At 41.8% G+C, this 25,553-nt stretch overlaps 1 protein-coding gene across 2 annotated transcripts in view; it reads right to left on the bottom strand.

Moving 5' to 3' along the window:
• LOC127439580 (MAP7 domain-containing protein 2-like) overlaps window positions 1-25,553 on the bottom strand; it is a 50,816-nt gene that overhangs the window by 4,762 nt on the left and 20,501 nt on the right. For both annotated transcript variants that reach the window (XM_051695757.1, XM_051695759.1), the window contains exons 8-16: window positions 22,532-22,644; window positions 21,480-21,595; window positions 20,896-21,308; window positions 20,560-20,710; window positions 20,150-20,330; window positions 8,615-8,719; window positions 8,267-8,314; window positions 8,091-8,133; window positions 5,534-6,137 (exon numbers count right to left, since the gene is read on the bottom strand). In XM_051695757.1, the coding sequence (XP_051551717.1) occupies window positions 5,534-6,137; window positions 8,091-8,133; window positions 8,267-8,314; window positions 8,615-8,719; window positions 20,150-20,330; window positions 20,560-20,710; window positions 20,896-21,308; window positions 21,480-21,595; window positions 22,532-22,644 (1,774 nt within the window). The remainder of the gene's footprint in view (window positions 1-5,533; window positions 6,138-8,090; window positions 8,134-8,266; window positions 8,315-8,614; window positions 8,720-20,149; window positions 20,331-20,559; window positions 20,711-20,895; window positions 21,309-21,479; window positions 21,596-22,531; window positions 22,645-25,553) is intronic.

Genomic DNA, 25,553 nt, shown 5'->3' with positions numbered 1-25,553 from the left:
CAAGAGTGGGCGATGTCGAGAAACAGTTTGATTATCTGGAGATATCGGAGAGGGAATTATCTGCTAAACCGCTAGTGACCAAGGTGGATTTGGAACGCGTCTGGGAGAAGCTGGATATGGAGAATCGTAGTCGGTGGAATAACGTCCGTATTGTTGGAATTCCTGAGGGAGCAGAGGGTCAGAATATGGTAGAATTCCTGGACGGGCTCTTCCCGAGTCTGCTTGACATAACAGGCAATAAGCTGGAAATGGAGCGAGCTCACAGGGTTCCGGCTCGGCGATCCGCTGAGGGAGACAAGCCCCGATCAATTCTGGCCAAATTTCTGAGATCACCCGATAAAGATCTCGTGTTACGCAAGGCGAGGAGTAAAGGAAGACATTCTTGGAAAAACCACAGCATTTTCTAGTTCTCAGACTTTGCGAATTCGACAAGAGAGAAACGTGATCGATTCAAGGAATGCAAAAAACTCTTACACCAATGGAAGGTCACTTTTGCATTGATGTTCCCAGACAAATTGAGAATAGATGCTAAGGATGGCCGTAAAACATTCACATGCCCACTGCAAGCATTGTCCTTCATAAAGTCAATGGAGTGAGTAAGTTATTTTGTGGTACTCACATTGCAGACAAGTGGACCAACTCACTGAACATTCACTTGACTGTTCGAGGAACTGAGTGCCTTTTTAGTTTCTTTTGTGCTGGTTCTGCCTAGCGGCTGGGGTTTGTTTTGTGGAATAACACTCCTTCAGGACAGTGTTGTGGATGAATCTGCACATTCTTTGTGCTTATGCCTCCTATTGGTTGGAGTTTGTTTTATAGATTATCTTTTGTTGTGTAATTCTGTCTCACAAAATTTGTATAGAAACACCTGAGCATTCCGACGGCAAAAGTGTCACGGGGGCTCTCGTAGGTGTACATGGACTGTTTGAGTTTGGAGGGATGGACGCCAGTTGGCGCTGTCGTGTGTGGGGTTAATGCGCAGGTTTTTCTTTTTTCTGTTTGTTTGGATCTGGGGGAAGTTTGGGGTTTGATTGTTGCTCTAATGTTGAAATGTGGTCTTTATAATTTTGTTTTTGACACACAATCTATTTTTTCTCATATGTCAAAATGTCAAATGTTAATATGAGTGGATTGTCTCTCTCCACGTGGTATGTGAATGGGTTGGGGCATCCCATAAAAAGAAGGAAGGTTATTTATCTTCTTAAGCGTAAGAAATATCATATAGTGTTTCTTCAAGAAACTCAACTTTCCCCACAGGAAGCTGAAAAAGTTGGGAAGATATGGGGTGGACATGTTTTCTTTAGTGCTGGCTCAAGTAAGAGCAGGGGAGTCATTACACTGATAAGTAAGCATCTATAATTCAAATGTCTCAAACGGATTAAAGATAAATTAGGAAGCGTCATTATTGTTTTAGTAGAAATTCAGGGGCAAAGTCTTATTTTGGAGAATATTTATGCACCTAATGTTGATGATCAAGGCTTTTTTATAGATCTTGAAGGGATGTTGCAAGCCACTGGCACCCCTTGTGATATAATATTGGGAGGAGATTTTAATCTCTTGATGGGACTCAGTCCTTGATCATAGTGAAGCCCCCTAGAGCAACACTGACGCTTCACAGGATGTGTAAAAATCTTGGTCTTTCAATATTTGGAGACTTTTGAACTCATCTGGTAGAGACTATACACTTTTTTAATCAGTCCATAAAATTTACTCTAGAATATATTTTTCCCTCATTTCATCTGTTGTTGATTGCTCAATTGGAAATTTTAGTCTCAGATCACGCTCTTGTGAGTTTAGAGGTGTTACCACATACGGAGAAAAATAAATCATATAGTTGCCACTTTAATGTATCCCTTTTGCAAAATCCTGAATTCCAACAAATGCTAAAGGCTGAAATCATTGTTTAAATGGAGACCAACTGGTCCTCAGTATCCTCTGTGGGCGTGGCTTGGGAAGCACTTAAGGCAGTTCTTAGGGGCCAGATCATACAGTATCCCTCATTCACCAAAAAATCCAAAGCACAAGAACTCGTTGAATTGGAAGGGAATATATTTTTTTTTCTCTCCCCAATTTGGAATGCCCAATTCCCAATGCACTCTAGTCCTCATGGTGGCATAGTGACTTGCCTCAATCCAGGTGATGGAGGACGAATCTCAGTTGCCTCCACATCTGAGACCGTCAATCCGCGCATCTTAACACGTGGCTTGTTGAGCGCGTTACCGCATCCAGGCACAACTCACCACGTGCCCCACTGAGAGCGAGAACCACATTATAGCGACCACGAGGAGGTTACTTCATGTTACTCTACCCTCCCTATCAACCAGGCCAATTTGGTTGCTTAGGAGACCTGGCTGGAGTCACTCGGCACGCCCTGGATTTGAACTTGCAACTCCAGGGGTGGTAGTCAGAGCCTTTACTGACTGAGTTACCCAGGCCCCAATTGGAAGGGAATATTAAAAGTGCCGAAGCAGAGCTGAAGTGCCGAATGTCGTCTAATGGCCTCAGAGAATTGACCCGATTGAAATACAGATATAATACTATTTTGTCACAGAAGGTAGAGTTTTGGCTATTCAGGGCAAGACAGTCATAATTTGAGTCGGGGGACAAAGCAGGAAAATTTCTGGCTAGATATATAAAACAGAGAGAGTCTTTTTCTACCATTCCCTCAGTGAAATCTGCTGGTGGTGAAATATTTATCTCAGCCATTGATATTAATAATGCATTTAAAGAATTCTGATCTCTATAGTTCCAAGTCTTCACCTACTGATGAAGATATTAGAAACTTTGTGGAACCATTAGAACTTCCTAAACTGACAACTGAGCAAAATAATTCTCTTGATTCTGAGATAACCTTGGAGGAGCTTAGCGAGGTAATTAAGGCTTTGCCTACAGGCAAGGCTCCAGGGCCAGACGGCTTTGCCACTGAATTTTTTTAGATCTTATGCTACAGAACTGGCTCCACTTTTGCTAGAAATGTATACGAAATCATTAAAGAATGGAAAACTTCCGCCAACCATGACACAAGCCCGGATCAGTCTGATTCTTAAAAAGGACAAAGATCCAAGTGAGTGTAAGAGTTACCATCCAATTTCCCTGATCCAGCTAGACATTCAAATATTGTCAAAACTTTTGGCTAACCGATTAAGTAAAGTTATGACATCTCTTATACATATTGATTAGGTGGGATTTATTCGGGGCTGTAGCTCTTCTGATATCATTAGGTGTTTCATCAATATCATGTGGTCAGTGGCGAATGATCAGACCCCGGTCGTTGCCATCTCACTTGACACTGAAAAGGCATTTGATATGGTAGAATGGGATTATCTTTTTAAGGTTTTGGAAATATACGGGTTCGGGAATACTTTTATTGGATGGATTAAATTACTTTATGGACACCCGGAAGCGATAGTACAAGCAAATAGATTAATTTCAGATTGTTTTACTCTGGATAGGGGCACCCAGCAGGGTTGCCCTCTTTCCCCAGTATTGTTTTGTCTTGCCTTGGAACCATTAGCAGCCGCGATAAGAAAGGAGGATGATTTTGCAGGGGTGGTGGCGGGAGGTGTGGCGCATAAACTTTTGCTTTACGCAAATGGTATTTTATTATTCATCTCCAACCCAACTAGATCTATGCCTTACCTCCACAGAATTATCAATTCCTTTTCTAAATTCTCAGGATACAGAGTCAATTGTTCTAAATCCGAAGCTTTGGCTCTGACAGCGTACTGCCCGGTAACAGCTTTTCAGCCAGGCGACTTTCAGTGGCCCACACAGGGCATTAAGTATTTGGAAATTTTATTCCCAGAAAATTTGTGTGATTTTTTTAGTCAATTTTGACCCTTTAATAAAAAGGTTTTCGAGCGATGTGGACAGGTGGGCTTCATTACATTTATCTGTGATTCAGAAGGTTAATGTTATTAAAATGAATTGTATTCCAAAATTCAACTACCTGCTACAATCTCTCCCTGTAGATGTCCCCCTCTCTTATTTCAAGCAATTTGATAGCATAACGAAGTCCTTCATTTGGAATGGTAAACGTCCCAGACTATATTTCAGTAACTTGCATAGGCTGATTGACAAAGGTGGGCTAGGCCTACCCACATTTTTTTTTTTATTATTATGCATTCGGTCTCAGACATTTGGCTCATTGGTTGCTTCCACCTGAGAGAGCTCCTCCCTGGTTTTGTATTGAACAGGAAGTTCTTGCCACTATTCGCCATTGCAAAGCCTTTCTATCAAACTAATTGGAAAAGATAAGTTACACCCTGTTATCTCACATTTGCACTCGGTATGTACAAAAGTGTCCAGACTGTTTAATTCAGACATTTATTTAAATGTTGTCTCGAGCATGTGGGTGAACCCCAAATTATGTATTAATAAGTCCCCTTTCTGCTGGCCAGAGTGGATTGTGTGGGAGGTTAATACACTCTGTGACCTATATGAGAGTGGAGTGTTGAGATCCTTTGAAAATTTGGTTCAACATTTTAGGATTCACAGATCTCAGTTCTTTAGGTATTTACAGCTGCGCCACCTGCTCTGTACTATTTTTGGGAGTAGCATACACCCTCCTAAAGCAGCAGATACTCTGGGAGTGGTGATTACTGCTTTTGCAAAAGGTCGTGAGGTATCAGTGTATTACTCCCTGCTAATTCAAAGTCTAGGGGACGGAGCTTTAACTTCTGTCAAGAGATTATGGGAGAAAGATTTAAACTTGGTATTGGAGGAAGGAGTGTGGGCTAGGATTCTAAAAAATGTCAAGTCTGCATCTAGAGATGCAAGCCTTATGCAATTCAAGATTTTCATTGATTCTATTGGACCCCCTCTAGATTGTATAGGCTTGGTCTTAAAGACACACCCACCTGCTGACGATGCCAATCAGAAGATGGAGACACAACCCATGTTTTTGGTGGTGTGTTAAGATCCAAGAATTTTGGTTGAAGGTTCAGAGTTTTATGTGTGATGTATTGGGCACTCAAATTTCATTTTGCCCCAGACCATCGTGTACATTGTGTCACAAGGGAGGCCCACTGTCTTTGATTTTGAAAACCTCTGACTTAAGGCATAGCGCTGCGCTTAGCGTTAGAGGCGGAGTTAGAGAGGGGGTCAGGACAGAAGCCTGGCCACCCCACTCACAGCTGCATCTTTCTGTCCTGGGTATCTCCCATTTCTTGGCCACCACAGACTGATCAATGGCCCTGGCCCGGCCACCCCTGTGAAAAAAATCCTGGCACCACCCCTGCTTAGCGCTAGCGTTCATAAAATAGGGCCCAAAATCTTATATATATCAGTTTTATGAAGGGCTGGGATAGTCCTATAAAGTGTTCAAAGTGTGCCTATAAACCCATGCAAGTATAAGCAAGGTATCAGTTATGATTAAAGTTTACAAAAATTGCAGAGGTGTTGATATCAAATGAAGTGAGCAGATGTTTTCTTTAAATCTTTTTTTTTTTTTTTTTATCTTTTGTTTTACTGTGATGTAGTTTCTACCTGGTCAGTGAGGGTAGTCCAGTGTACAGGGAATGTACAAACTCACCTAACCTCCATGAACTGCACTTCATCTGAACAATCCTCAGCCACTCCACTCTTGCCTTCCAAAGTGTCCAGATGAATAAGAGGGAGTGGAGGTTTTGTCTCTGGCAATGTGGTCAAGCAAGAGGGTGAGCTGTTTTTCCCTGCCTCATTTGATTTAACTTGTGTTACTGTATGTCCACCAGTCTGAGTGACAGTCTTTGCTTGTGGGACAGTTACCGTCAAGCTCCCCTGGACACTCTGTCCGTTTACATGAGAGATGTCCGATTTCTTCACAGTGCTACCCTTCTTGGGTCCCTGAGCTGTGGCCACTCTATTAATTTGTTCGGTGAGCGGTGGTTTTGCTTGGTTACTGGCCACCTGAATGATAGTTTGGCTTTTTCCATTGTTTAAGTTGTTCTCCTGCTTTAACTGAGTACCTTCCTGTGCATTGAGAGTGGGTATATTTGAAGGTACCTCCCTCACTACTGTGTTACTCTGTTTCTCATGCTTGTCAGAGTGGCCATGTGACTGAACCTTTGCCTGCATGTTTGAAGCAGTGGTTGTCAGCATGAGGCTAGCCTGAGAGTTGACTTCAGCCCTTGCATTTAAGGTCAAATGGACACCACCTGAATAGAACAGAAAGATCAATGTAAACACTGTAACAATACCAGGCCATGATTTATTAGCTCGCCTTCTGATAGTAGTCTCCAATAGATAGGAAAGCTTTCTCTTACACCTGATTTAATAGATATACTGTAATCGGAAATTAATGATATCTGAAATAGATTACCTGATTCATCTGATTACATAACAAAATATGATTAAATAAATTATACTTCCTGTATATTGCAATCAAATTCAGAAACAGTCAAATAAGATACAACATTTAAAGGGATAGTTCACCCAAAAATGAAAATTCTCTCATCATTTACCCTCATGCCATCCCAGATGTGTATGACTTTCTTTCCTCAGCAGAACACAAACAAAGATTTTTAGGAAAACATCTCAGCTCTGTTGGTCCATACAATGCATATTAGTGGTGATCAGACCTTTGTAGCTCCAAAAATCACTTGGAGGAAACATAAAAGTAATCCATATGACTCCAGTATTTAAATCCATATCCTAAGAAATGATACAATAGGTGTGGGTGAGAAAAAGAATAATATTTAAGTCCTTTTTTACTCTAAATCTCCACTTTAACTTTCACTGTCAGATATGAAAGTGAAACTAAACAGGCACCACATGTGACTTTCAGATGTAAAAGGGATAGTGAAAGTGGAGATTTAGACAAAAAAAAGGACTTCAATTCTGATCTGTTTCTCACCCACACCTATTATATCACTTCTAAAGATATGGATTAAAACACTGGAGTCATATGGATTACTTCTGTTTCCTTTATGTGATTTTTAGAGCTACAAATGTCTGATCACCTTTCACTTGCATTGACCTACAAAGCTGAGATATTCTCCTAAAAATCTTTGTTTGTGTTTTGCTGAAGAAAGAAAGTCATACACATCTGGGATGGCATGAGAGTGAGTAAATGATGAGAGTATTTTTATTTTTGGGTGAACTATCCCTTCATGATACTGTGTATTGTGCACACTTGATTTATGAATGTCAGGAACCAAAAGTCAAAAGGAACCAAAGTCAAAAAAATGTATTTGCAGAAGGCTAAATATAGTGTGAACAGTCCTCGAATAGTTCACCTTGAACAAAACCTATGACATACAGAGAATATGATCCCCTGCTTCCCTCTCCTAAAGCTGCTATAGATGCTGCAAGAATGGAAAACTACTCGCAGGACTGCTGACACACTTCAGGTGTATACACATTTTCCCCAAGGGGAGAGCAATTTGACACCAAATGAATTACAGGCAGTAGTGAATACTAACCTATATAACAGGGAAACCTAAATGTGTAATTCTATGGCTATCTATCATTGGCTGCATAGATAGACAGGGGGAATACAGGTAAAGTGAGACACTTTCTGGTAATTTGTCATTAGCATTGTGGTTAAGAAATACTCCAAACGGCTACATCCATGTCATCCCTTAATAGTTTATGATTAAATTAAAGGGATAGTTCACCAAAATATAAAAATTCTGTCATCATTTATTCACCCTCATCTTGTTCCAAATGCATATGATGTTCTTACTTCCATGGAACACAAAATGAGAAAAGCAGAATGTTATCTTCAATAACCATTCACTTTCATTGCATCTTTTTCCACACAATAGAAGTAAATAAGAATTTAATGCTGATTTTTAATGTTTTTATTAATGTAAGAATATACACAATGATTATAATAATGTTAATAATGAAGCTTAGGTGTCCCACTTTACTTGTATTCACACTATCAGTCAAATGACTGTAACCTAAGTTTTCTCAAAATAGTTGGGATACTCCGCATTGTAGAAGAATTGAAAATCTAGTAATTTAGTCAACATGTTTTGTTTTTTAAGTATGTGTTATGTTGTGTGAGAGAAAAAGGGAGTGTGTGTGTGTGAAAGAGAGAGAGAGAGAGAAAGAGAGAGAAAGTAAGAGAAAGAAGAAATAGAAGGAGCAGGGTTGAGTCCTACCTGGAGGTGAGACAGGAGATCTAGGCTCCTGGCTATCTTCTCTCTGTGTGAATATGGAGTTCATTCTGTTACTTTCGAAGCAACTTACACTTCAAAGGGCTATTTAAGTCTAATGGTAATCAACATATGTATTTGTCCCAGCTGATTAAAAGTGATTAAAAGTTTCACACTGATACCTTCATCTCGTCACTCTTCCTTGTTCTCTTCATTATCTCATCAATTCTCTGAAAAAAATGTTTTTTATCACATATCACTTATTTGATCTTTTAAAAGTCATTCATGTTGACTTTTGTAAAGTGCAAAAATATAATACTTGTTCTAGTTAAATTAGCTATGACTGACATACTTTTAAATTTTTCTGTCATTTTAATTTGTAAAATTGTTAGTTTTTCCTGTTTCTGCACCATGGGGATTTTTATTGTTAGAACTATAAATTTTTTTTCACTGTTCTCATTTCTAGGTTCATGTTGGGGGAAGCATACATTATGGCCTTTATAAAATGATTGTTGCAAAGAAACTTTTACCTTTTTTCTCTGTTGTCTCTCCTGTTCTTCCTGTTGTTTGACAAGTTCTCTCTCCTGACGACGTTGCTCTGCATCCTTCTGAGCACGCCTCTCGGCCTCCTCTTTCTATTAAGCATGCAGACACAATCGGAAAGGTGAGGAGACTACTGATAGATGATTGATTGATTTATTAATTGATTGATTGATCCTGTGGAGAAATATAGTATTCCCCACTGGAAGGGAGTTAAAAAAGAATGTTTTTTTGTTGTTGTTGATGTTGTTGTTTTTTTAAAAGTAATAAATGCTAAGAAGAGGAAGGGCAGTTGTTGGTTGGCTAGCTGATAGCAGTATTGTTTAGTTTCAGTAAGCTTTAAAGTGGTCATGACATGCCTTTATTATAATTTTAATATGTTCCTTGGAGGCTTTCGGAGGCACCATTCGAGGATCGGATGTGAGAACGGTGAGCTCTTTGCACTTTGCTAGTTTTTCATTCTTTTTGTGTTATAAACCGGTGAGATTCAATACACTCTGTTTCATAACTGTTCTATGAAGACAATATGTCAAAGAATTCAAAATCCTAGGGTTCTGGAGACATTAAAAGACACTTACATGCTCAAGCTGATACCCCTGACAGGGCCGCAGACCATGGACTTAGTTTGGATGGTGCAGCGGGAGAAATTCTACTCGTTCTTTGTGCTTATGTCTCCTATTGGATGATGGAGTTTGTTTTGTGGAATATTTTTTTGCAGGACATTGGAAGGATTAGGTCATCTGCTGCACTTATGAAACAGCCAGCTCACTAAATTTTCATTTGACTTTTTTATTATTTATTTATTTATTTATTTTGTGTGTGTGTGTGTGTGTTGGTTCCGCTAGAGGCTGGAGCTGGTTTTGGGAAGGGACACACCTTCGTTCTTTGTGTTTATTCTGCCTATTGGCTGGAGTTTGTTTTATAGATTTTCTTCTGTTATGTAATTCTGTCCAACAAAATTTGTATAGAAGCACCGGACTTGAGCAATCTGAGGGCAAAGTTGTTGCAGGGGCTCTTGTAGATGTACATGGACTGTTAAGAGTTTAGAGGGATGGACACCGGTTGGTGCTGTCGTGCACGGGGCTAATGCACACGTTTTTCTTTTTTCTGTTTGTTTGGTGAGGGGGGAAGTTCGGGGTTTGTTTGTTGCACTAATGTTGGGATGTGGTCTTTATAATCCTGTTTTTGACACAATCTATTTTTTCTAATGTGTCAAAATGTCAAATGTTAATATGAGTGGATTGTCTCTCTCCACATGGAATGTGAATGGGTTGGAGCACCCCATAAAAAGAAGGAAGGTTATTTCTTTTCTTAAACATAAGAAATATGATATTGTGTTTCTTCAAGAAATGCATCTTTCCCATTGTTTTAGCAGAAATTCAGGGGCAAAGGTTGATTTTGGCTAATATTTACGCATCTAATGTTGATGATCAAGGCTTTTTTATAGATCTTGAAGGGATGTTGCAAGCTGCTGGCACCCCTCATGATATAATATTGGGAGGAGACTTTAATCTTTTGATGGACTCAGTCCTTGACCATAGTGAAGCAAATGTGTGTAAGCCCCCTAGAGTAACAGTGACGCTTCACAGGATGTGTAAAAATCTTGGTCTTACAGATATTTGGAGACTTTTGAACCCATCCGGTAGGGACTATACATTTTTTTCATCAGTCCATAAGATTTATTCTAGAATAGATTTTTTTATATATATCTAAGTCCCTCATTTAATCTGTTGTTGATTGCTCAATTGGAAACATCTTAGTCTCAGATCACACCCTGGTGAGTTTAGAGGTGTTGCCACATACAAAGAAAAAGAAATCATATTTTACTTTAATGTATCCCTTTTGCAAAATCCTGAATTTCAACAAATGTTAAAGGCCAAAATCAGTGTTTATATGGAGACCAACTGGTCCTCAGTATCCTCTGTGGGCGTGGCTTGGGAGGCACTTAAGGCGGTTCTTAGGGGTCGGATCATACAGTACGCCTCATTCATCAAAAAATCCAAAGTACGAGAACTCGTGGAGTTGGAAGGGAATATTAAAAGTGCCGAGGCAGAGCTGAAGCGCCGAATGTCATCTGATGGCCTCAGAGAATTGACCCAATTGAAATACAGATATAACACTATTTTGTCATGGAAGGTGGAGTTTTGGCTATTTATACTTTCATGCTTTGAGTCAGGGGACAAAGCAGGAAAACTTCTGGCTAGATATATAAAGCAGAGATAGTCCTTTTCTACCATTCCCTAAGTGAAATCTGCTGGTGGTGAAATATTTACCTCGGCCATTGATATTAATAACGCTTTTAAGGAATTCTATCTTGATCTCTATAGTTCCAAGTCTTCGTCTCTTGATGAAGATATTAGAAATTTTGTGGAACCATTAGATTTCCCTAAACTGACAACAAAGCAAAAAAAATATCTTGATTCTGAGATAACCTTGGAGGAGCTTTGCAAGGTAATTAAGGCCTTGCCTACAGGCAAGGCTCTGTGGCCAGACGGCTTTGCTGCTGAATTTTTTTTAGATCTTATGCTACAGAACTGGCTCCACTTTTGCTAGAAATTTATACGAAATCATTAAAGAATGGAAAGTTCTTTCCATGCCAACCATAACACAAGCCCGGATCAGTCTGATTCTTAAAAAGGACAAAGATCCAAACGAGTGTAAGAGTTACCATCCAATCTCCCTGATCCAGCTAGACGTTAAAATATTGTCAAAAATTTTGGCTAACCGATTAATTAAAGTTATGACATCTCTTATACATATAGATCAGATGGGGTTTACTCATTGCCATAGCTCTTCTGATAACGTTAGGCGTTTCATCAGTATCATGTGGTCAGTGGCGAATGATCAGACTCTGGTCGCTGCCATCTCACTTGACGCCAAAAAGGCGTTTGATATGGCAGAAGGGGATAATCTTTTTAAGATTTTGGAAATATATGGGTTCAGGAATACTTTTATTGGATGGATTAAGTTACTTAATAGACACCCGATAGCGCCGGTACAAACAAATGGATTAATTTTAGATTATTTTACTCTGGATAGGGGCACCCGTCAGGGTTGCCCTCTTTCCCCATTATTGTTCTGTCTTGTCCTGGAATCATTAGCAGCTGTGATAAGAAAGGAGGATGACGGGGCCTGGGTAGCTCAGTGGTAAAATACGCTGGCTACCACCCCTGGAGTTCGCTAGTTCGAATCCCAGGGCGTGCTGAGTGACTCCAGCTAGGTCTCCTAAGCAACCCAGTTGCTAGGGAGGGTAGAGTCACATGGGGTAACCTCCTTGTGGTCGCTATAATGTGGTTTGTTCTCGGTGGGGCGCATGGTGAATTGAGCGTGGTTGCCGCGGTGGATGGCGTGAAGCCTCCACACGCACTATGTCTCCATGGCAATGCGCTCAACAAGCCACGTGATAAGATGCGTGGGTTGACTGTCTCAGACGCGGAGGCAACTGGGATTCGTCCTCTGCCACCCGGATTGAGGCGAATCACTACGCCACCACAAGGACTTAGAGCGCATTGGGAATTGGGCATTCCAAATTGGGAGAAAAAGGGGAAAAATCCCCCCCCCCCCCCCCCCCCCAAAAAAAAAAAAGAAAAGAAAGGAGGATGATTTTCCAGGGGTGGTGGCGGGAGGTATGGCGCATAAGCTTTTGCTGATGATATTTTATTATTCGTCTCTGACCCTACTAGATCTATGCTTTGCCTTCACAGAATGATCAATTCCTTTTCTAAGTTCTCATGATATAGAGTCAATTGGTCTAAATCCGAAGCTTTGGCTCTGACAGCGTACTGTCCGGTAATGGCTTTTCAGCCAGGTGCCTTTCAGTGGCCCAAACAGGGCATTATGTATTTGGGTATTTCATTCCCAGCAAATTTGTGTGATTTAGTTAGAGTTAATTTTGACCCTTTAATAAAAAGGCTTTCGAGCGATGTGGACAGGTGGGCTTCACTACATTTATCTATGATTGGGAAGGTTATAAAAATAAATTGTATTCCAAAATTCAGCTACCTACTACAGTCTCTCCCCTTTGAAGTTCCCCTATTTTATTTTAAACAATTTGATAGTATAGCTAAATCCTTTATCTGGAATGGTAAACGTCCTCAGATGCATTCTAACAAGTTACACAGGCCAACAGACAAAGGTGGGTTAGGTCTCCCCAAGATTTTGTTTTACTATTATGCTTTTTGTCTCAGACAATTGGGACATTGGTCGCTTCCACCTGAGAGAGCTCATCCCTGGCTCTTTATTGAACAGGAGGTCCTTGCCCCTATCTTGCCATTGCAAAGTCTTTCTACCAAGCTGCCTGGAGAAGTAAAGACACATCCCGTTATCTCGCACATGCATTTAGTGTGGACAAAAGTTCAATTCGGACATTTACCTGAACGTTGCCACAAGTATTTGGTTAAAACCCTAAATTGTGCATTAACAAGTCTCATTTCTGCTGGACAGAATGGATTGAGAAGGGAGTTGCTATGCTGGGTGACCTGTATGAAAATGGAGCGTTGAGATCCTTTGAAAATGTTATACAGCGGTTTGGGATTCCCAGATCTCAATTCTTCAGGTACTTACAGCTGCGCCATCTACTTTGTACCACCTTTGGGTGTAGTACACAGCCCCTTAAAGCAGCAGACACTCTTGAGATGGTACTTGCTGCTTTTGGAATGGGTCACGAGGCTTCAGTGTACTATTTCTGGCTAATTCTGAGTTTAGGGGACGGGGTTTTAACATCTCTTAAGAAGTTATGGGAGAGAGACTTGAATTTAGTACTGGAGGATGAATAATGGGGTAGGATTTTTAAAAAGTTCAAGTCTATGTCTAGGGATGCAAGGGTCCGTCTCATTCAGTTTAAGATTCTGCATCGTTTTTATTGGACTCCCTCTAGATTGTATAGGCTTGACCTTAAAGACACACCTGCTTGCTGGCAATGCCAGTTGGAGGATGGGGACATAGCCCATGTTTTTTGGTTCTATACTAAGATTCAAGAGTTTTGGTTGAGCATTCAGAGTTATGTCTTTGAGGTCTTGAGCACTCAGATTTTACACTGCCCCAGACTTTGTATTTTGGGTGATGGGGTGGGTATTAACGTAGGGAATAAACACATAAAAAACTGGGTCCTTATCAGCATGATGATCGGGAGGAAGGTGATTCTTGGGGGATGGAAGTTGGCTGGTGTGCCCTCATTTCATGAGTGGTGCACCGAGTTGGGCAGAGTGGTGGCCTTTGAAAAGATGTCGCATAGACGGCTGGGCAGTTTGGGTGCCTTTGACAAGAAGTGGGGCACTTATTTGGCATTCCTAGAGGGTTGCCAGGGAGAAGCAGTGGAGAGGGACAGTTTGAATTGAATGTATGTAATTGATTGATGTGTGGAACCCTTTTTCTTTTTTGTTGGTTAATTGTTTGTGTCTTTTTATGTCATTGAGTATTTTCTTTGGACTGTCTGCTTGTATGTGTGTCTGTTGTTATTCAGTGTCTGACCACTGGGATGTGTGTTGGGTGGTGGGAGGGAGGGCATATATTGATAAAAGCTGATTCTGTGTTTTCATGTGCTGTTTGTGTTGAATTGAGTTTGGAATCAATAAAAATTGTTAATGACAAGAATATGTTCCTTGAGGTTCACTTATAATATTAGTAAAGTTTTTTGCACAAAAATCAGTTATATTTTTGTAAAACATGATCATTTTCTACCCTCATTCTGACCCTCTGTGAAAAATGTTCAGTTTTGGTTCTGCTTCTCCTTTAAGACTTGACAGTAAATGACAACTGGACTGATTGGCTCTCTGCTCTTGACTGACCCACTCTCTACTTGCCATCTCACTGCTCACCACTACTGGTTGGGGCTTCAGAAGTGATAAGGTAAAGTAAGTGTTGATGTGTTGTTGTGGAGGCGGTCAGATGCAAATGTCTACCACAGTGTCACATCACAATGTGGAGGAAGTAGAGAACCAGTCATTTTGGTAGCTTGGTGTCTACAAATGCTCTTTTTGCAGTAAGGAGGAAGTTTTGAGTTCTGAAACTTACAGTATGTTTATGACAAGGTCTTGAGTTCTCTCAATCCAACATGTGTTTTTATTTACAACACTCTTTCATTGTAATACACAAACTAATGGCTTTTCCTCCGGCGGTCTGGACACCCTTTTTATCCCTCTCCAGCTCTCAATGTAACATAGAACAGCAGTTAGACATAATTTCCCACAGGTGTCAATCCTTACCATACTTCCTCTCTCGGCCTCGCTCTCCACAGATGTCGCTCGGCCATGACCACATCACCACATACCCCCATCGCCCGACTCAGGCCGGGGAGCCTGCGCCCCACTCTCCCTCATTTCTAGAGAGGAAATCTGCCACTGCCATCTGCACCTCCGGCCTGTGGACCACCTTGAACTTAAAAGGCTGGAGAGCCAGATACCAATGTGTGAACTGCACGTTGGCATTCTTCATGCAATGGAGCCACTGGAGCGGGGCATGGTCCGAACAGAGGGTGAAAGCCCACCACAACAGATAGTACAGAAGGGTGAGGACCGCCCACTTGATGGCCAAACACTCCTTCTCTATCGTGCTGTACCTAGTCTCCCTCAGAGAGAGTTTGCGACTTATGTACAGCACGGGGTGCTCCTCCCCCTCCACCATCTGGGACAGTACTGCTCCCAACCCCCTGTCAGATGCATCCATTTGCAAGATAAATGGGAAAGAGAAATCAGGAGAGTGAAATAACGGCCCGCCGCAAAGTGCAGCTTTCACCTGCGTGAATGCCTGCTGACATGGCTCCATCCACTGGACCGGATCTGGTGCCCCCTTTTTAGTAAGATCAGTCAGCGGGCTGGTGACGGTCGAATAATTAGGCACAAACCTATGATAGTAGCCAGCCAGCCCCAGAAACTGTCTCACCTCCTTTTTGGTCTTAGGTCTCGGGCAGTCTGCGGTTTTATCAATTTGGGGCCGCACCTCCCTATGAGCCAAGTGGAAGCCCAGACACTGTACTTCCACCCACCCAATCTTTAGGTTTGCTGTGAGTCCCGCTCATCTTAACGACCTCAGGACAACCCTCAGATGCTGTAGGTTCCACTGGCAATCATTACTGTAATGACATCATCCAGATAGGCAGCGGCGTATGCAGTGTGCGTTCTAAAGATTCGGTCCATGAGCCACTGAAACGTAGCCAGGGCTCCGAACTAACCGAACGGAAGCATCACGAATTGGTGTAATCCGAACAGTGTGGAAAATGGCATCTTTTCACAGGACATGGGAGTTAAGGGGATCTGCCAATATCCCTTCGTTAAATCCAGTGTGGAATAAAAGAGAGCCACACCTAACCGATCAAGCAGTTCATTAATCCGAGGCATTGGGTACACATAAAATTTCTATAATCCACACAGAACCGGACCGAGCCATCACCGAGCCACCAGGTTGGCCCAGTCACTGTGGGATTCTTCTTTTACCCCCATATCTAGCATGGCCTTTAATTCTTCCCGAATCACTTCTTTTTTTTGCTCGGGTAATCGCTTAGGACGACTGCGTACCACTACCCCTGGGGTCATTTCAATATGGTGCTCTATGAGATTCGTACGAATGGGAAGAGGCGAAAACATGTCGGAGAATTCTCTTTGCAACCTGGCAATCTCCATGACTTGTGACGGTGAGAGGTGGTCTCCGCAAATGACCGGGGTGTCTCAATCAGTGGCTTTTAATTTCACCTCCAGTCCGAGCTCCTCCCTCTCCGGAACCACCGTCGCCAAAGTCACGGGGACCACCTCTTTCCATGGTTTTAGGAGATTGAGGTGGCAAATCTGATGTGCTCCGCCTCTATCCATTCGTTTAACCTCAACTCGCCGTGTGACCTCAAAGGGTCCTTGCCACTTGGCGACTAATGTAGAGCTAGATGTGGGGAGCAATACAAGGACTTTATCTCCCGGTGTAAATTCCCGTAGCCAAGTACCCCTATTATACAGCCGGCTTTGATATTCTTGAGCCTGGAGCAAATTCTCCTGTGTTAATTGCCCCAGTGTGTGGAGTTCTGCTCTCAGGTCAAGAACGTATTGAATTTCATTTTGTTGTTTGAAGGTCCCTCCTGCCAATTTTCCCATAGGACGTCGAGCATGCCACACGGTCGACGCCCATACAATAATTCTTGTGGGACCTCTCGTACTGAAAATAATAGGGTCGATCATGCATGAATTTACAAATCATTTCCTTTAGTGTCTGATTATATCGTTCGACCAAGCTATCCATTTGGAGGTGGTAAACGCTGGTCTGAATCGATTTATTCCTAATAATTTGTACAGTTCGTGTAGTGTACGCAGCATAAACCTCGTGCCCTGATCAGTGAGGATTTCTTTCTTAATCCCCACGGAGATTATTCTGAAGAGTGCCTCCGCAACACTAAGTGCTGAGGTGTTACGGAGAGGCACTGCTTCCTGATATCATGTTGCGTAGTCCACCAGAACCAACAAAAAGCAACGTGTGCCATCCGCTCTAATGGCCCGACAAGGTCCATGCCAATTCTTTCGAGTGGGACCTCGATCAATGGAAGGGGGTGCCATGGTGCTCTTGGGGTGGCCGGAGGATTCACCAGCTGACATTCACGGCATGCCGCACACCACCTGCGAACATCCCTGTGAATGCCTGGCCAATAGAAATGGGCCATTAGACTGTTCAGTGTCTTTTCCTGCCCTAAGTGACCTGCCATCAGATTATAATGAGCATGGAAGGCTCTGGAATAACATTTCCCGATGGCTCCATGGTATTAACAATTGGGTTGTATCCTCCTTTGTCTGAGCATCCTGTGACACTCGATACAACCGATCCTTGATACCTGAAAAATACGGATGTTCGAGTGCAATGTCTGGCTGGAGGTGTTGACCATCAGTCACTTTCACTTGGTCAAGGGTCTCATCTCGTCTTGTGTCTGCTCCAGAGGGAAATCTCCAGCAGGGAATCCTCTAAGGGCTGGGGAAGCCGAGACTTCCCCCTCCCTTACGTCCTCCTGATGTGGAGCTGACGTAGACAGCCCTGGCACCTCTTCCCCAGCCAGCGAATTACATACCACACACCAATACGCTTTGTTGCAGGACCCATCCACACACATTCCCTTAATAAAGTAGTAAATGCCGGCCAATTCATTCCCAATATTAGTAGATGGGTGAGGCAGGAATTAACCGCAGCCTCGACACTATGTTTTTGTCCCCGAAATTGAATAGTGACCGTCACTACAGGGTAATTTTGGATATCCCCATGCACACACCTTACCTTCAACCACCGGCTTTTATACAAAGCCTCAGATTGAACCAAGCTTTATTGAATGGAGGTTTGATTACGACCTGTATCCACCAAGGCTTGATTTGTACCCTCCTACACTGTACACTCAGTGGTACACTCCTGCTCGATCGGGGGTGGCCTGTGGTGCGTCGGGGACCTGAATCAATGTCTCCACCTCCATCGTGGGGCATCGGTCGTGGAAATGCCCAGGTTCCCGCAGCTCCAGCAGACCAGCCCAGACTTCACGTCCACACCCGTGGCAGTGGATTCACCAGCCTGTGGAGGAGAGCAGAGAGGGTTAGGAGAAACTGGTGGGATGAACAGCCCACGGGACTGGGGAACCGGTTTTGGGGTAGGAATTCCCCATTTCCGGGGAACAGGAACTGGATGAGGGGAAGGAGAGGGGGAAGGAGGAGAGAGAGAGAGGGAGAGAGAGAGAGGGTGAGAGGAAGAGGGCTCGCTGGCCCCCAAATATGCCATCATATGGTCCTCAGCCAGCTGGACCGCCCCATACAGCGATGCCAGTCGGTGGCACTGGACCCACTCCGCTGTCCCTTTCGATAGCCGGGCGATGAACTGCTCCAGTACCACCAGATCGAGTATCTCCTCAGCGTCGCGATCTTCAGCCAGCATTCACCTTCGGCAGGCGTCACGGAGCTGTCGGGAGAAGGCGAATGTGCTGCAAGATGGCTAATTTCAGATCCCCATTCACCAGCAGGTTGTTTACCGGAAGTTGATGGGCCGCGAGCTGGGCTTCCCCAGTCAGCAGCGGCAGTAGGCGGACCGCCCACTGGGTGTTCGGCCATTTCCACGCCTCAGCCATCCTCTCAAACAGCTTGATGTAGGCCTTCGGCTCATCTTGCTGTCCCATCTTAGCGAGCATGGCCATAGTCGCGGCTGGGGTCACGGTGGAAGACCCCTCCTGGGGTACTCAGCTCCGTAACACCTGCCAGTCCTCTGCTTGAGCCTGGACCAGCACCTGGAATCGCTGCTCCTGTTCCATGCGTAGCTCAAGCAGGGCCTGATGTTGAGCCTGGTGGATGCCGGCAAGGGATTTGAAGATTTCGGCCAGCGGCGAGGAATCCATGAAGACATTTCCTTCCTCCAAACAATCCCGGATTTCGGCCCACTGTGACAACATCTTGAGTCCTTTCTGAAGGAGGAAGTGGGAGCCGGATAAATAATCCAATGTGAGTTTTTATTTACAACACTCTTTCAGTGTAATACACAAACTAATGGCTTTTCAGCACAATCAGAATCGCCCACAGTCAGCGTCGTAACACAGAACATTTGTTAGAGATAATTTCCCACAGGTGTCAATCCTTAATGTTCTTCCTCTCCCAGCCTCGCTCTCCACAGATGTCGCTCGGCCACGCCCACATCACCACAATGTTTTTATAGTACAAAGACCTCTTATACAGTATGTCAAAAGATCAAGGAAAATGTCATTCCTCATGTCATAACCCCTTTAAAGTTTCACGATGGAGCTGTGCGAATTAAATTAACAGTTATTTTGTAAGGCTTTGTGTTGATCTTTATACAATGACATGTCCCATGTACAGCCACTTATTTTCAGGAGTTTGTTGTTGGTATTAAAGGAACATTCTGGGTTCAATCGACAGCATTTGTGGCATAATACTGATTACCACAAAAATTAATTTTGACTTGCCCCTCCTTTTCTTTAAAAAAGCAAAAGAAAATTTAGGTTTACAGTGAGGCACTTACAATGGAAGTGAATGGGGGCCAATTTTTTAATGTTAAAATACTCACTTTTTCAAAAGTATAGCCACAAGACAAACAATATGCGTGTAAACATGATTTTAGTGTGAAAAAAAAAATCACTTACTAATCTTTTCTGTGTAAAGTTATAGCCAATTTTACAACTTCATTGCATGACGATGTAATGTCAACAAACCCTAAAACCCTCAAATTTACAATTTAAACAACTTTACAGCTCAAATAATACATGAGTTTTAACAGAAAAGTTAGTGTAATTGCTTCTATAAAATTATAAGCTTCACATTTCTGCCTTAAACCCTCCAAAACTTGGCCACATTCACTTCCATTGTAAGTGCCACACTGTAACTTTGATTTTTGCTTTTTTTTTAAAGAAAAGGAGGGACAAATCTAAATAAATGTTTGTGGTAATATAAATGATGGCACAAATACTGTCAATTGAGCTTAGTTTGTATTGATCCAGGAATATTCCTTTAATTTTCTGTAATCTAATTGCAAATGTTTTTTGGTGTATTGACTGACAGGGTTGATTTCACTTTCACCTCTTTCTCCATCTGTGCCTGGAGCTCTTTTTCTTTTCTCTCTTTCTCTTTCTTCTCCTCCTGCTCTAACTTCTTCTGTTGCTGTTGTTGTCTGTATTTCTCCTCCTCTGCTTGACGAGCCTTTTCTTCCTGTCGAGCTCTTTCCTCAGACTGCTTCTTCTTAAGCTGCTCAGCTTTTAGTCTAACAATCACACACACAATGGTCAAACTCATACACACAGCACCTACGAAAATGACGGAATCTCAACCAATTTACTATAACAATTTATAGGGCAGCATCATTTGCATACATTTACACTGTTATGCAATGCATACTCATTTGAAATGTTTGAGTATGAGTGATATGAGTCATATTCAATAGGCACTGAACACTTCAAACACTAGTTCACAAAAAATATACAGACACATACCTCTCCTGCTCCTCCAGTTTCCTGCGTTGTTTCTCCTCCTGTTCTTTCAGAACTCTGATCAGACGTCTGCGCTCTGCAAGCAGACGTGATGCCTCCTCAGCATCTGTCGTTCCAGCAACTAATTTGCCAGCCTGGTTCACAGGTGAAGGATCTGTGAGAGAGTAAAACAAGAAAAACAAGTGTTATTTTAAAGAAGATTAATGTGTTTTTAGTGTGAACAAAGCATTTGTGGTTAACATGAGTTTAAACAGCCTGTCTAAGGTAGACTTACAGCCATTACAAATAAGATACTAATGTATTGAAGCGGGTCATATCCTGTAAAAGTTTTAGAACCACCTGCACACTTGTCGGCAGTCGCATCATTACAGCTTGATTTGAGGATTTTTTTCTCGGGGGTCTCCATCTTGCCGTTCTTTTTTTCTTCCATAACTACAATTTTCTTCTCCTTTGCACCACTACTGGGGCTCTCTATCTTCAGTGTTCTTCTCTCTGGAGTTGGTGTACTAGAAACAGATGTCTCCAGTTTTGCTGCCTTAGCCAAACTTTCATTGTTTGGGCTTTTGCTCTGATAGACCTCAGCCTTGACAGACCTGTCCTGATATTTGCCATCCACAGTTTGTTTGTCTGTTACCTTGTCTTCAGTCTTCCTGTCGCTGTCATTGACAAGTGTAACAGGTCTATGTTTCATAGGGGACGGGGGATACTGCCGCATTGTACATGGTGACTGATTACGACTCTTAGGCAATAACCTACAACCATACAAGCAAAAAGCTGATTCAGATGCTTATAGTCAGCACTTCACTGAATAAAATGTAATTAAATGGAGGTAACTGTGTCAGCAATTTATATGTACAGCATGTGTGTGCATTTCAGCCTTACTTTGATATGGTGCGTAGGTATGTGCGTATACTGTATCTTACTTTGGTGTGGCAGGTGAGGTAGAGCTCAGAGTGACATCAGAAGGAGATTTAGCCCTCTTCACTGGTGAACCTGTAGCTGGAGAGCCAGTTCTTCTTTCTCTACGCATGCTCTCCTTCTGCTCCAAACGCAAATAAAGCTTTAAAGTGAATGTTTGTATCTGCATGTTTGTGTGTGAGTAGTTCATCATCCTAAAGTCATTCAGTTTGTAGTAGGTTGCCAACTTTATACCACCCAAACATGGGACAGAGGTGGAATACCATGGCAGTGTGGATTTGTTGTTACATGAATACATATATGTACATGCATATTTTATGTCACAGACATCATAAACACACATAAGCAAATTGAATCAACATTACTATGCAGATCTATGTTACTTTGCAAGTACTAAGATACTTTTCACATGCATTGAAAGGTCGGGGCTCACCACGTTTACTTTTTCTAAGGGCAGGCCCCGCAACAATCTTGCTATTGACTCAGTATTACTGACTTATTAGTTTTACCTTCTACACAGTGAGAGAGAATTTCCTTTATACATCATTACTCTTTATGGAAAGTAAAACATTACTTTTGCTTTTGATTTTCATGAGTGCCAGAGTTTTTCTCACAGTCAGCTGGCTAAGGTTCTCTTTCATGCAATGACATAAAAAGCAGAGTTTACAGGTTTGTTAATGTGGCATGCAGATGATATAAATGTATTTACACACTACAAAATAGTCAGAATAGCAGGAAACAATACATGTAAATCACTTGCTTGAATGTTACATTTTTTACCAAATATTGCCTGCTGTGTTGATTCTGCTAAAATATGTACACTTATTGTCATGATAACAGCAATCTTAATATGTCATTCACACATAGTTTGGCATATGTGACGATACATGTCCTGTTTATGTTAAAAAAACGTGACGTCCTAGTACGGGATGGTTGACAACCCTAGTAATGCAGTTATCTAGTTAAGTACCCCTCTGAATTGTAACATCCGTTTGATTAAATGTTAAATAGGAGAGGCAAGCTTATTCTTTGTAGTCTATTATATATCTGTTCTGACCTTAGGCGTATTAGGGGCACTGATAGCTCCACTGGACTCCTCTGATGGCATTGCATTGGTTCTGCGGTAGTTGGGTGACCCTCGGTATGGTGACCTGTGGGGACTGGAGGGCACTGCACAGAAAGAAACATTCCCCAGTCAAAACGTGGCCACACCCTATAGTATGAATTAACATAAAACACTTAGCAAACCACATGTACACACATAAACATCCACCCTCTGGTTATTGCAAAAAAAAAAAAAAAAACTTTTTTCAGTGGCATTAATAAACAGTCAAAGGTGCTGTAAGTGATTTCAGACATTTAGACCACCACCACATGCCCACTCTCCAAAATCCCACCCTCCAATAACATGTCAGCAAACCTGATTGTTTTACAGTATCTGATTGGCTACTTTTGTAAAAAAAAAAAAAAATTTATTGGATAAAAAAAATCTTGGGCACTTTTTCACTGTTTACAGTGCCTAGGCATGATGTGATTTCTAAGGATGCCTACTTCAGTGACATCTATCAGATAGTCTAGTAAGGACATTTAAAAAAAAATCACTTACAACATCTTATAGTTTGTATAATATTATGGTAAACAGAATGTAGTTTACCACTGTGCACAGTTCCTGTCAGGCTTTAAATGTGTTTGTTTACTGGCATGTTTATCATGCTCCTTTTGAGGAGAGTGTGTGTGTGTGTGTGTGTGTGTGTGTGTGTGTGTGTGTGTGTGTGTGTGTGTGTGTGTTACCTTTGCAGGGGATACAGGACACCTGCAGCTCTGCAGCACTGTTAAAGCGAGCCATTGAGGAGTGTGTGTGTGTGAGGAGGCGAATCACTTTTGTTTTGTCCAGTGTGTTCAGGTGACTAGGATGGTCTGACAGAGGAAGGAATGGAGGAATGGAGAGAATGCAGGGGAAAAGAGGAAGGAATGAAGTGGATGAATGGGACATACACAACATGAATATGAATGGAAAGATGGAGGGATGTATTTGGAGGGGTATGTCCAAAGCCTCTTTTCCAACATATAGGCTCCTGACAGTTTTGTATGTGAATGTAAATTAAAAATAGCACAAGTACAGTCTATTATCACAACAAGATGCAATCAAATTAATAAAGTTTCTTTATTGCATCAAAACCATAATTGACCTATCATGATGCCTGTTAGGGGTTAAAAGAGGATGATGTATGCTTAAGTGTGCATGTGTGTGTGTGTGTGTGTTCAGTATATTAATGTGACTGTGCCCTCTCGAATATATTTACTAAAACAACTGAGATCTGAAAAGAAAGACAAACTACACATTTATAAACATGCACTAGGAGATATACACACACTTCAACACAACAAATGTCATCAAGGCGTATCATTAAAGAACTATGTAATTGTGAAAAAAGTACTGAATGTGAAGTTGTTAGTAGACAGTACACTCACAATCAATACAAAACACCCAAAAAGACACAGCACACAGATATTCAGACTTGTTTTGACTTTCGCCAACCGATAACACTCAGCTACAAAGCATGTGCACATGGAATAAACAGTGTCTCTTGAAAGAATTCAGACCCTTAACCAATTCTCCCATTCTCTCAGATTTGTTTTATTTCAAAGCACTAAAGCCCCTGGTTTGTTCAGAAAAGGTTAAAAGAACAAAGCTTGTTTACCACTATAATGAAATAGCGTCACTGATTATAAATTAAAATGATATCAGGGCTTTGACTGGACTTTTTGCTATTGAAACACTTCAATGTTAATTTGGCTTTGAGTTTGGGATCATTGTCCTTCAGAAAGATCCTGCTTGCTCACAATCTTTAGTTTCTTAGTTTTTCCCTATACTGCACTTTTATGCCTTTTTTGGCAAACTGCCTATGTGCTTTCACATGGGCCTTTTTGAGTAATGGCATCTGTTTTGCCACCCTTTTATAAGGCCAGTGTTATGCTGAGCGTTTTGATATGGTTCCTGCATTCTGAGTAACTGAATTCTGTTGCTTCTTCAAAGTGATCGTTGGCCTCCATGTGGCTTTTCTCTCAAGTATTCTTCTGGTTTAGGTAAGATTTTTGAGGGATGACATTTTCTAGTCAGTGTCTTTGTGGTTTCGCTTCCTCTTCCTAATAACAGAATCAACATTGCCCACTGGGACCTCCAAAAACTTGAATTTACATATAATGACCAATTCTAGGGCAGTCGTTTCCTCATTAGGGCAATTGTTTTTTATCTTTGTAATCTAAGGTCTTCTGAAACACAACAAATAAGCTTATGAAAATTCTGTTACTGTAGCAACATTTTTGCAAAATGACATTACGTGTTTCCTTATATGTATCTTGGGAGTTCCAAGGTGAAATGTCCATTGTGTGGCACATCAAGTAAATCAAATGTTCTCCCAAACAGATGAGGTTTATATGGTTAATTATTCTTTTGAACCCACCTCCCTACTCAAAACTTTAAACATAGACCTAACCGATAGTGTCATAAAAAGCAAATGTGACCATGAAAAATGCAATTGCTGAAGCAACCATGTAATTTTGCGGTGCTTCTATGACATTTTCAGTTCATGTGTCAACTTGCATGCTTTTTGGGACTTGTATGGTGGTCCTTCATATCACCAGTGCAACGCTCTATCAGTTGAGCTACCACACAATTTGATAGAATTTAATTTAGGGATTTCAGTAAATTATCAGTCTGAATATTTTTTCAGGGCACTGTGCATTCAGGCATGCATAGCTGCATGTGGATTGTATAGGTGAGTAGCTTAGCAAGACAAATACTGAACACATTATTATACTTGAAAACAGCCAACTCTTGCCAACCCCTTATCTTGCTGGCTCTCTGTGTGAAAACAATTGAAAGCTAGGGGGACCCCACTATTTCCCTGCTGAAAAGACCTGCTTAGACCAACATGAATTTCTATGCTGGTTCAAGATAATGCTGGTTAGTACTGGTTCGTAGCTGGTCTAGCAGGTGGACCAGTACAGCAATGCTTTTCTAAGCTAAAAGTATGGCCTTTCTGGTAAAGCTATTTGACCAAGGGTGTCTTGCTGGC

Source organism: Myxocyprinus asiaticus, chromosome 4 (assembly GCF_019703515.2).
Source record: "Myxocyprinus asiaticus isolate MX2 ecotype Aquarium Trade chromosome 4, UBuf_Myxa_2, whole genome shotgun sequence".
NCBI classification, from domain to species: Eukaryota; Metazoa; Chordata; class Actinopteri; order Cypriniformes; family Catostomidae; genus Myxocyprinus; species Myxocyprinus asiaticus.
This window is presented reverse-complemented; position numbering and strand designations above follow the sequence as displayed.